This window comes from Pelobates fuscus, chromosome 12 (genome assembly GCF_036172605.1).
Source record: "Pelobates fuscus isolate aPelFus1 chromosome 12, aPelFus1.pri, whole genome shotgun sequence".
Classification (NCBI taxonomy): Eukaryota; Metazoa; Chordata; class Amphibia; order Anura; family Pelobatidae; genus Pelobates; species Pelobates fuscus.
The window spans coordinates 70,771,052-70,783,151 of record NC_086328.1 but is presented as its reverse complement, the minus strand read 5'-3'; the positions used below and the strand labels follow the sequence as shown (position 1 = coordinate 70,783,151).

At 37.2% G+C, this 12,100-nt stretch overlaps 1 protein-coding gene across 3 annotated transcripts in view; it reads left to right on the top strand.

Annotated features, from left to right (window-relative positions):
* Nucleotides 1-12,100, top strand: part of RANBP10 (RAN binding protein 10) — a 59,362-nt gene that overhangs the window by 42,772 nt on the left and 4,490 nt on the right. Inside the window, exons 9-13 of one of the 3 annotated variants that reach the window (XM_063437278.1) lie at nt 2,534-2,682; nt 3,357-3,555; nt 5,581-5,699; nt 10,384-10,529; nt 11,393-11,504. In XM_063437278.1, coding sequence (XP_063293348.1) covers nt 2,534-2,682; nt 3,357-3,555; nt 5,581-5,699; nt 10,384-10,529; nt 11,393-11,504 — 725 coding nt within the window. Of the gene's footprint in view, nt 1-2,533; nt 2,683-3,356; nt 3,556-5,574; nt 5,700-10,383; nt 10,530-11,385; nt 11,505-12,100 lie in introns of those variants that run through there. The other 2 variants (XM_063437277.1, XM_063437279.1) reach the window with 2 other exon arrangements.

Genomic DNA, 12,100 nt, shown 5'->3' with positions numbered 1-12,100 from the left:
TAAAAGCAGTATGTGGTGCTTTCATATTTAAGATCTGTTTTTTGTGAATGTGGTTGCTCCCCAGTATACATTTAAAAAGCCTGTCTCTTTTGGTTCCCTCTAAGCTTTTCACTCCCCTTTAAATGTTTGTTATGCGTACTTCTAAATATATCCCACTTGGCCCATAACTTCCTTTCCACAAACACAAATAGATTGAGCTTTACCAATATTTCCATGTGCTTTGACCGATGACGTTCTGAACTGTGTAGCAGAATGGAGACCCTGATCTGTAGCTGAAGAAGAGGCAAAGATGAGATGATCCTTTGTGTCACATCACATGGTTGTCACTGTGAGAGCTTCTAATGCCTGTATGTGCTACTGTGTGAATTGGAAGTGTGTGACAGACTCCTCCCACTCAGTACTTTTATTGACCAAAACAATGGTTGAAAACCTATGGCTTGGCAACTCATTCTTCAGTTGTCACATTCACGTGTTGACACAATTGTAATATGTACTAAAGGTAATTAAAACACCTTAAAAAGACTATTCTCAGTGACAGTGTTCTGCAGTAGTAAGTTAAATAATGATAGGAAGTTGTCTGAGGCCTGATTACTTTGTTGTGACTGTTTTTAAATAAATAGGAACTCATAGAATATATTATATGAGGATGGGCTTATATTTTGTCCAGGTGGTAGAGTTAAAGGAATTCTTCCAATATTTTAGTTTTACATTTAAATTTAATTCTTCACACCAAGATAGAAATATGAATGATATAAAGTGTATATTATATTTAGTACTCTTCGGGGCAATATAAAAAAGTGAATATGAACGGAACACAAAGTGATGTATAAAGAGTGCAATTTTACTTATGTGTGTTACCAATATTCATAGAAACAATGTATCAGAATAATATTGGTAGACTGTTGTCTCCTGAACGGATTGTAATAATGTTATTGGTCACAAGAGGTTGCTTTACTGTCAACTCATTATACAAACGTAATTGTTAATGTATCCAGAACATTACATTTTCATGCTTGGAGTCTACATATTGTTATTCTGTCTACACAAAACGTCTAAGCTGGTCTGGTTTTAAGTCTTGTTCAAGAAGGATTAACCTAATGTTAGTTGACTGCAAAGGGTAACAAGTAAATAGCCTCAAGTCTATGGGTTTGTTTGTTTTTTTTCCCATTCACTAACACTGAGACTGGGACAAACTTATTATCATTATATCTAGGTTGCTGAACTGATCGGTGGACTAAGTGAAAACAATTCCCATACTTTGGCAGTCTACCATACCACACCGACTCGTGCACCTAGACCTTAGTTGCTAGTGTAATGTGAATACCAACAGCCTACTATACTGGCTCTTGTCCTAAAAGCTACTGTCTATGCAATGAAAAGGTTAAGAAAACTCTATAGTTAAAATCACCTGATGTTAAAAAACATATTACATTATATGGCGGTTTTTCAGTAAAGTGTTCACTTAATTTCAATACTAAACATTGGTCATATTCCTTTAACTTAAAAAAAAAAAATAATAAAAAAAAATGTTTGTGTTAGACAATTTGGAGACTGATTTACTATCTCAAAGGTCTAGTTAATAAAAATGGGAATGGTACCCCTTTGGAGATTAGCAGTTTTACAGATTTTGGAAAGAAACCGATGACATCTTTATTACCTCTTAAGTTGTGCCCTCTTTATATTCTATCTAGTAGTAACATCTACTTATACGCATAAGTGCAATTTAACTAATGTCATTTTTTTTTTTCTTTTTTATGATATAGTGCAGTTTCCAGCTGTTGATATTCATATAGTAGTATTAACTACTGGTACTCGAAAAAATATCATGTTTGTAAAGACTATGTATTAGGAAAATAGTCTTGTGAAGTAACAAATCAGTTTAATGCATATATTGTTTTGGGTTAAATAAGCAGTATATGGGATATGTGATCAGTAATATCTATTTTTTTATGTCATATTGTCATTTATTTTACTTAATTGTACTTTATGGTAGGCTTTGCTTTACTGTGTTAAAGATGCAGATATATTTAAGGTGCCTACCAGCAAGACCGCCTAGAGCAGGGCTGTCACACCTGCGGCCCCCCAGATGTTGCTGAACTACAACTCCCATGATTCCCTGGCTATCTGTTTCATTGAAAGAATCATGGGAGTTGTAGTTCAACAACATCTGGGGGGGGGGGCGCAGGTTGGACAGCCCTGGTTTTGTAGGTCCTTTTTATTGTTCATCTGGACATAGCTATTAGCACACTGATTTTAAGGAACAACCAAAATCCACATTTAAAGTTCAGTTTGTTTAATTGTGAATCATAACACCTTTTGAATTAACCATATATAAGCCATATTTCTACTCAGAGGCTACAATATTAGTTTTCATATACCAGTTTTCAAAAGTACTTTACAGTAGGGAAAGATTAATTGCTGAAAAGGCTATGATTATGTGTAATGTTAACATGTTGCCTAATGGTCAAGGAAATGTTTTAAGTTGATCTCTGTACTTTTCATTTAATCCCTGTACTTGATTTATCTCCTGCAGGTGTCGCCAATTTGTAGAAATGGTGAATGGATCAGACAGTGAAGTCCGTTGTTTTAGTTCCCGAAGTCCCAAATCCCAAGAAAGTTACCCAGGTTCTCCTAACCTTAGTCCTAGACATGGAGCCAACAATCCACACTTGCACAATATAGGTAATACCCATCAATCCTAATGCAGCTCACCCCCTTCACCTTTTAATTAGTGAGATTTTATACTAAAGTACCCCTATTAATGCCCTAATACTTAACTTCAATTTTTTAAAATGTTTTGGTAGATAATGTGAGGTGGCATATGTGGCCATAATGATGGTTTCATGTGATTATTCATAGTACTCCTGTGTAGACCAGAGAATGAATTCACAAAGAGGTTTACCAGATAAATGCTGTCTGGGTTCACACTTTGGTGGTGGAAATAATCTGCTCATTGTGTTGTCTCCATTATTCTGCAAAAAGAAAGCAATTAAGAGTTTATTTTTAAAACTACCCCAGATGCCACGAGAGGGTTAAAGATTGCATCTGGTTTTAAGAAAAGTCCTCTTTGAAATTTTACAAAATTATTCATGTTTATTTTAAATGTATATATTTTAATTATTATTTTAAAGAATTATGTTAATCCATGTAACCCTACAGTCTTAGTCCACAGAATACCATCATGGCAGTTTATAAATTAAAATAACGTGCAAAAATGCACAAGATTAATCAACATTTGCAATGTGTTTGTCAGATTTTGCATTAAAGAAATATTTTTTTTTGTCCAATTGTTTCCAGTAGGTTACAAATCATAGTTTGGGACTTGCCTAACGCTGGAGTGTCTTTTCTTTCCCAAGGTGCAGAAAGTCCGACCTGCAGCAATGGTGTGTCTTCAATGAAAAGCAAGCAGTCAAACAGTAAATATGTTGGCCTCAGCTCTTCATCTTCGTCTTCGTCCTCGTCTTCCTCTCCATCATCAGTCAACTACTCTGAAACAAACTCCACAGATTCCACAAAATCACAGCCGCATAGTAGCACAAGTAACCAAGAGAGCAGGTAAATTATTGGGAAGTAGATATACAATGCATGGCTTCAGGATTTGATAGGGCAAGTATGAAGATTGTTCACTAAACCAGAAATTGCTCATTTAACCAGAAATTGCTCATTTTGAGTGAGCTGGAGTAATCACAAAATTGGTTTCAAAAAAGGTTTCAAATTTGACAGTTTTGATCTAAAATGTGAAGTTCCCTCGTCAATTATCTGCAATTTCTATTTTAACAAATAGACCCCTCGGTGTTTGGAGATGTCAAAAGAAGAATGAAGACACATGCTGTGTACACTCAAGGTGGTTTTTAGACATTTTGGTTTTAAGGATGGTAAAATAGCTTTCAAATGTGGAAAACAGTTTTTTTTTTTTTTTGTTTTTTTTATCTCACTATCCCGCTGCCACTAAATGACCAATATTTTATGAAGTTGTTGCCCTTATGTTAGTCACAAATGTTTTTCCAGCAGATGTTGGAACATTGCTGAGCAGAGGTTCGTTTTCAGCCTTCCTCATCCAGATTCAAATATGGCACTAGACAGGGCTGTCGCATTTTCTTGCCTCTATTGAACCTAGAGTCTGTGTTAAGCTTTAAGCTTTTAAGTTAGATTTGGAGGCATGGTTTAAGGCCTTGCAAGTATTTTATAAATAAGTAATTACATTTTGTTCAGGCAAAAATCCAGCTTGTGATGAACCAGGTAAAGATCATTGAATCTCATTAAATCTATTGTATGACAAAGGCATGCAAAAAATGCAATCTTGGACACTTCGTATACATGACCATGTTTGAACACGTGCGTCTGCATATACAAATGGTGTCCACCCAGGGAATGCTTTTCTGTGGTTAACAGCCAGGGGTGGTCGTGATTACAAGGTGTTAACAAGGGGGACCCACACAGAGTCTGTTCGGTAACCAAACAGAAGGGGAACAATTCCATTCAAATGCAGTAGCCTCGACTTATCCACGAGTCACAGCATATTTCACAATTGTTGGTCGAAAAACTGCACTCGACTTATAGACTAGTATATACGTTATAGGTTATTTTGAAGAGTTTAGAACCAAGATAAGTGGTATGATGTGATAACCAGTACAGAGTTTAACCTTTTGATTTGTAACCAGCAAAAAGTTTGTTAATGGAGCTTATTGGGATGACCCCAGTTGTAGAGAAACAGATCTCTATGAACTTGTACAGCGCATGAAATGAGCAAATATATTTGAATGCGTTCTTTGAGACCCTAGCCATTCTATTAAATTGTTTTAAGATTTGGATTAGTGTAAGAAGAATAGTGGCAAGGATGGCTATCAGAGGATTGTCAGTGAATTCTGTAACATTGAGGTTTTCGTACCCCTCTACTCACAGATCCTTTGATAGTTGGTTTCAGATGCTGGGTGGTCTTTTAAATATGCATGTGTATGGTATATTTGAAGGTTTAGGACATTAATCAGTAAAGACTGTTTTGTTGTTGCTTTGACATTTGCCACTTACAATTCTGCTTGACATGATTTAAATTGTGAGTTATATCTTTATTGGTGTTAAGCTGTGTGATGAGTGAGCTCAGAACTGAGTTTTTTTTCTGCAAGTTTTATCCTTTGTTCTGGTGTAAGTACAACATTATGATTTACCAGAGTAGTAGTTCTCTTAATGTGCATTGCAAAATATGTACATATATAAATGCAATGTTTACAAAATGTGTGCTGTTCTAGGGGAAAAGGAAACCTGCATTATAATCCTTTAACTTATTCTGAATGCATCAAAACACTTATAATAATGTTTTAATTTTGTCTTATTTGTTCATCCTCGTTCAAACTAATCGGCAGCTGTTTAAAGAGTAAAAAAAAAAAAAATACTGGAGAAAAAGTGTTAGATCAGATTGCAATTAGGTGACTGCTATATAGTTAATAGCAAATATGTTTGATTCTCAAATTCTGTTCTAATTAATGATTCTCTGTATTTTCTATATGCACACTAATGTACACAGAGCTGATTCCATTCCTCAAATTTTCCTGACTAACAAATGTTTATTTTTATAAGTGACAGCGATATGGAAATGGAGGCAGAACACTACCCAAATGGAGTACTAGAAAACACAAACAGCAGGGTAATGAACGGCACATACAAACATGAAGAAATCCTACAGACCGATGAATCCAGCATGGGTAATGACAACTTAATAGGCTTTCCTGTAAATGTATTTCCACTCCTTGTAACCTTTATGGAATGGTGAAATTCATTATATTTTGTTAAAATAAAGAGTTATCAAATATTTAAAGGGATACTCTGGGCACCAATACAAATTTAATTTAGATTTTTGTCTCATTAGCATGTTTATAGTTTTTTGCACCAAAGTTTTGAGCATTCCAAAAAAATACGTATCTTGCTGAATGCTGCACCGTAAGCCTGCCTCTTTAACCACGCCCCCTCATGCCTGAAAAACTTCCTTAACAAATGTATGCACACACAGTCTCAGCCCCAAGAGTGCTGAGTGTGCTGCTGTTAATTCACAATCTGGCTACAGATCAAAGAAACTAAACTGGTAGTGATATCATTCCTATGTGTTTTCCTTCTAGTGCAGGTTGTTAAAGATCATTCCGTAAAGTCAGTGGCTGAACATTGTGCCTATATTTGATAATGCAGTCTTTTTTGTTTTTCCGGGAGTGGTGTGTGTGGCTACCGAGGCATGCGTATAGTTCAGCATTTTGCAAATCATTTATTTATTTTATGCAAAGAAACTATAAAGATTTGAGCATGTAATAGAATACAGTATATTAATAAAACCAAAACCCGTCAAATGCATTAAAGTAGTATTGGTGTCTCTTTAACCCCTTAAGGACACAGGACATGTGTGACATGTCATGATTCCCTTTTATTCCAGAAGTTTGGTCCTTAAGGGGTTAAATATGTTGCAGAGCTTCTATCTTCCAACGGAGTTTGTCTGCAGTATAATTGTGTGCCAATTCACACCACTATTAAAAACGTTTTATTAATTTTGTTTTATTGTGCACACACCAAAAATGTCATGGCTCAAATATAAACAACAAAATACATAAGGGAAAACAGAGACATATACACTTAAAGTATCACTATAGACAACCAGGCCACTTCTACTCATAGACGTGGTCTGCGTGCAGTGTCCTTGTCCCCTTCGCCTGGCATTGTCTACTAAACAGCCACTAGTGGCGCTTCATGCAGTTTCACATTGTTCCACTCCGTGAAACGACTCTGGACGTCCTCACACTTTGCATGAGGACATCCAGTGTGTTATAAATTTCACAGGAAAGTATTTTTTTCAGTGCTTATGGGGAAGTCCTAATGCACGCACTACACATGCACATCGTTTTTTAACCCTTTCATTGCCAGCGGGGCGAGGGGGCAGAGGGACACATAATGTTAGGAACACAGTTATTTAAGGGTCAGCAAATCTTAATGCTGGTTTTCCAACTTTCAGTTAACAAATCTTAAAATACATTTATCCAAAATGCTTTACATAGATTAACACATTATACAATGAGTGAAAACAACATTTTGATACAGTCATTGAGTTGCAATATCATTAGGTATAATATTTAGAGGAGACATTATGTTAAGACTAAAGAACAAGTATTTTATTAGGTAAAGTATTGAGCATATAAGGACAGCAAGGTTATAGAAAACATATTATCGAACAGCAAACGTTCCACTGGGCTATGGTATATAGTTTCCTTCACAAAACTGATTGAGTTGTGGCTAGGGAAATAGAGATCAGGGTGAAAGATCCACAGATTGGGAGAGAGCGATAGGGATCAGGATAGGTGGTCTAAAGGGAAATAACCAGATGAATGAGTTATTGAGTACCAGATAATGTTTGGGTGAAGAGGTTTGTCTTCAGAAGCTTGTGAAAGGATGAGAGAGAGAAATTTTTTTGTATGTTAACCTTCTATTAGAAGCGTGTTTTACTAACTGAAAACAATTTTCATTTTAATTATACCAGTAAGATAGCTCAGGCAGAGAGTTCCTACTTCCCTCTAACAAGACAGGAAGCAGCTATGCAAGTTATGGACGTCCCTACACGTATCCACTTTTTATTTTTGGCAGGGCAGAGCTGCTATTGCTCTAGCTGCTATTGCTTTAAGCTGGGTAGCAGATTCCTCATGAAAGTTGCTTATAGGATCATGGCTAGATCTTTAAAGATGACCTTTAAGCACTATATTGTACTCTGTTGGTTATCATGGACAGTATCTTTAACCCCTTAAGGACCAAACTTCTGGAATAAAAGGGAATCATGACGTGTCACACACGTCATGTGTCCTTAAGGGGTTAAAAACAAATTGAATGTGGCAGCACAACCACTTTAATAAGCTGCAGTTCAGAAGCCCCACCAAAAAAAAAAGCTGTGTCCCTTGATGTCAAAGAACACCATGAAATTCAGCAATATCCTTGTATATCACATTGGAAGTGGGTAATTAGATTGTGGAACCTAAGTGGCAAAGCAGAGTAGAGCTTTCTGTTCTCTAGAAACCCAAACTAAATTAAGTACAACAGCCAATATCATCTGCTGTATAGTATATACATCCCACCAATCTCTTGCAGACTTTTCTCCCTTTTCAACACATTAACTATATTTTGTTTCAACTATACTAATTCTTCTTTTTGTCATTACTTCTGCCAGGTGTTTTGGTAAACTGCGAGAATCCACCTACTATAAATCAAGAGTGTTTTACCAAATTTCCAATGTTTTACCAAATTTCCAATGAGTTTAAGAAACGTTGGCACACCTCAGATGTCAAAATCACATTGATATTCTGCTTATTGCTTATTGTGAAATCTGATTTATAAAGGACCACCATCCTTTAGGTAGATTGGACAATTAATCTCAGGAGCACACATATCACTGGGTCGAGTATCTTCTGTAAGGCAGAGTAGGAACCTGCTCTCCCCAAACACTGCAGGTGCCTACTCTGCTAAAATTTACCTGGCCGGGGCCGGAGAGGTCGCTGGCGTAAGCAAAGGAGCTCAGTCTTCCTGCTCCTCACTTCTCCCTTGCACGCCCTCTGTAGTGATGCCAGATCATCATATTCCGGCACCCAGCAACACTAAGCTGCGTGCGTGAGGGAGCAGTGAGGAGCAGGAATGGAGACCTCCCTAGAGAAGATCACCACTGAGGCCCCACACCAGCTCCCAAAGGTAGGGAACAATAAATAGAATGATGTGTGTGTGCCTGTCAGTGAGTGTGTGTGAGTGAGTGTGTGTGTGTGTGTGTGTCTGTCAGTGAGAGTGCGTGAGTGTGTGTGTCTGTCAGAGTGTGCGCGCGCCTGTCAGAGTGTGTGTTGGTCAGTGTTGCGATGCCCGTGGCTGGACAGTGGAAGACCTGGAGGTGCACGGAGGCACGCAACGCCACGTCACATTCCGATGTGACGTCAACGTGGTCCACCTTCACAGAGTTTCAAGGAGTAGCGGGAGGATATGCTTTGGCACAGGGTGCCAATAGCGCCATTGGGGGTATACCAAATGCTGGACTCCGGAGTCGCATAGTGACAGTGGCAGTGTGAGTGGAGTCTGCTTGTTGGCTAATTTTGTTTTCTTGTTTTTTAAACAAGGGCTGTGATTTAGTATAGAGGGGGGGACTGGGAATTGGTATAGAGGGGGGACTGGGAATTGGTATAGAGGGGGGGACGACTGGGAATTGGTATAGGGGGGGGGACTGGGACTTGGTATAGAGGGGGGGGACTGGGACTTGGTATAGAGGGGGGGGGACTGGGACTTGGTATAGAGGGGGGGGGACTGGGACTTGGTATAGAGGGGGGAGACTGGGACTTGGTATAGAGGGGGGAGACTGGGACTTGGTATAGAGGGGGGAGACTGGGACTTGGTATAGAGGGGGGAGACTGGGACTTGGTATAGAGGGGGGAGACTGGGACTTGGTATAGAGGGGGGGGACTGGGACTTGGTATAGAGGGGGGAGACTGGGACTTGGTATAGAGGGGGGGGACTGGGACTTGGTATAGAGGCGGGGGACTGGGACTTGGTATAGAGGGGGGGGACTGGGACTTGGTATAGAGGAGGGGACTGGGACTTGGTATAGAGGGGGGACTGGGGTTTAGTAGAGGGGGGGATGCGTTTTTTTTTTTTTTATAGTACTGTACTTTTCAAAACAAACCTAAGTTTCTATGAAAATTAAAGGTTTGTTGTTTTTTTGTTTGTTTTTTTGCGGCCCTCATCAACTTAAACCTTGTTTATTTGGCCCGTGCTAGCCTTTGAGTTTGACGTGCTTGTTCTACAGAGTACTCCACTAAGGCTGGGGCCACATGTCTAAACAGCATAATGATTTCTCTTCACATTCTCAGAACACTACAAACATGTGTGGTCTTCTCTCTAGATTAAGGCTAAGGCAGTATGGTCTTGCACTCTATTTAATTTGCCAGGTCAGTTTGCTGCTCTATATAGGTCTCTATGTGTGCTGCATTGAATGTTACTGAATTTTACTCACTGTAAATTATTTTTCAATGTAAACCAAATAAGGCAGCACACAAACGTCTGTATTTCTAATACATTACTTTTCTACTTCACCTCTATTTCATGACAATTGGTATTTACTCCATTGTATATTTTCTACATTGGGGAAGGTTAGAATAAATACGGAGTTATTTAGGGATGTCCCTGATGTTTCAGGATGTCTACTGCTTTGGTAGGATTTCATGGAAAAGGAATTTACTGTAAGCGGAGTTCAGTGTTTGTTACGTATTAAGCCATTAAGCCATGTTTCCATTTAATGCATGTCCCTTATGTTCCCAGTACTTTTTTTTTTTTTTTATAAAAGTCACATAACAGTCTTTCTAGGAGATAACAAGTATTATTTTTTGGCAGAGGACGGCTGTGTACAAAGACAACTATGTGGGGGTAACCAGGCAGCAACAGAGAGAATGATACATTTTGGACGGGAGTTGCAGACTTTAAGTGAACATCTGTGCCAGCAGTTTGGAAAGAACACAACACATAAAAAAATGCTACAGGTAAATTTTCTACTCCTATATATGTGCCCTACTAGAGTCAATTTAGTTTAAATGTATGTGTATAAAGTGTCTTGCAAGGTCTAGTTCCTGAAGATTTAGACTCCTAGATCCAAACCAGTTTTGCCAAACACACTCATCACGAACCCTCATATATCACCCTCCTTTCCACAAATAAACAAGCACATCCCTATCGACATACATTTCTAGATGTAAATTAATATACTATTTTAAATGTTGGATAACAACTTGTTGTACCAAGAAGAATTCTGACTGCCATTTTGGAGTCCAGAAGGATTTTTTTTTCTTCAATATGGAAATTCAATTCAAGTAGTCTTTGTGCCTTCTTTTTGATCAACAGTTGTAATTCAGAAGTCTTAAAGGCTGAACATGATGGACATGATGGAAGTCTTTTTTAACCTTTTTAATTTTTTTTTTTTTTTTTTTATTATGTGGATCGTAAAGATGAATACTTGTCCAAGATATGGCTATAAATACATATGCAAATTATATTTCTTGCATAGCCAGCAGGTCAACCAGAAAACCTGTTGTTTATTGACCAATAATAGTACAGTCTAAATTGTGTAGAAAGCCAATTTCTAGAGGTGTTGCGTTGCTTGCACATTTAATTCTGGATGTGTGATTTGAGTAGAATATGTAATTTTGTGGTGTTTTGGGTACAATTGTCAATCTTAATGGAAGCTAACATTTTATAGTATTGATTTGACCTATTTATTTTAGCTATGTTCACTTTGCTGAGTTTTTAATTATCTATTTGTAGTGTCCACATATTTTGTGTGTGTACATATGTTCATGTATGCATGCGTATATATAATATCACTTCTCTCATTTAATGTACTTTACAGGATGCTTTTAGTTTGCTGGCATATTCAGATCCATGGACCTGCCCAGTTGGCCAGCAGTTGGATCCCATTCAGAGAGAGCCCATATGTGCTGCATTAAATAGTGCTATATTAGGTAAGATATTTATTATTACATAATATATGAATTCTTTATCTACATTAATGTATAATTGTGTTGGTATATGTTTGTTTTCCTACAGCTTTATTTATTTATATATAGATATGATTTAAAAAAAATATATAATATATTATAATGTAAAAAAAAATATATATTTCTCTTTTATTTGCACGTGGTTTTCAAAAAAATGTTTTACAAATAAAAACACATTTATAACTGTTTTCATAAATAATTTGAACTTTATTTAATCACAGATGGGCACCAGCAACATCAAACAATTAAAATAAACATTTCTTCTACATTGAATCATGAAATTGACCAAGTCAGCTTAAAACTTTCATATCTGAGTGGCTTCACATATGTTGAGCAGTTATTCATATGTCACCCTCTCTGCAACTTTAAATGGTTATATGGGACTACATTATATGAACTCCACATTATATTGTTAGATCTTAATGATGTAGTTAGAGATACATTTGTAACGGCTTCATTAACAAAAATATAAGTCCACTTCAGATATTCTAATTTTATTTTGAATATTTTAATTAGTGATTTTTTTCCACATTTGAATACACATCCTGACATTGTCTTTA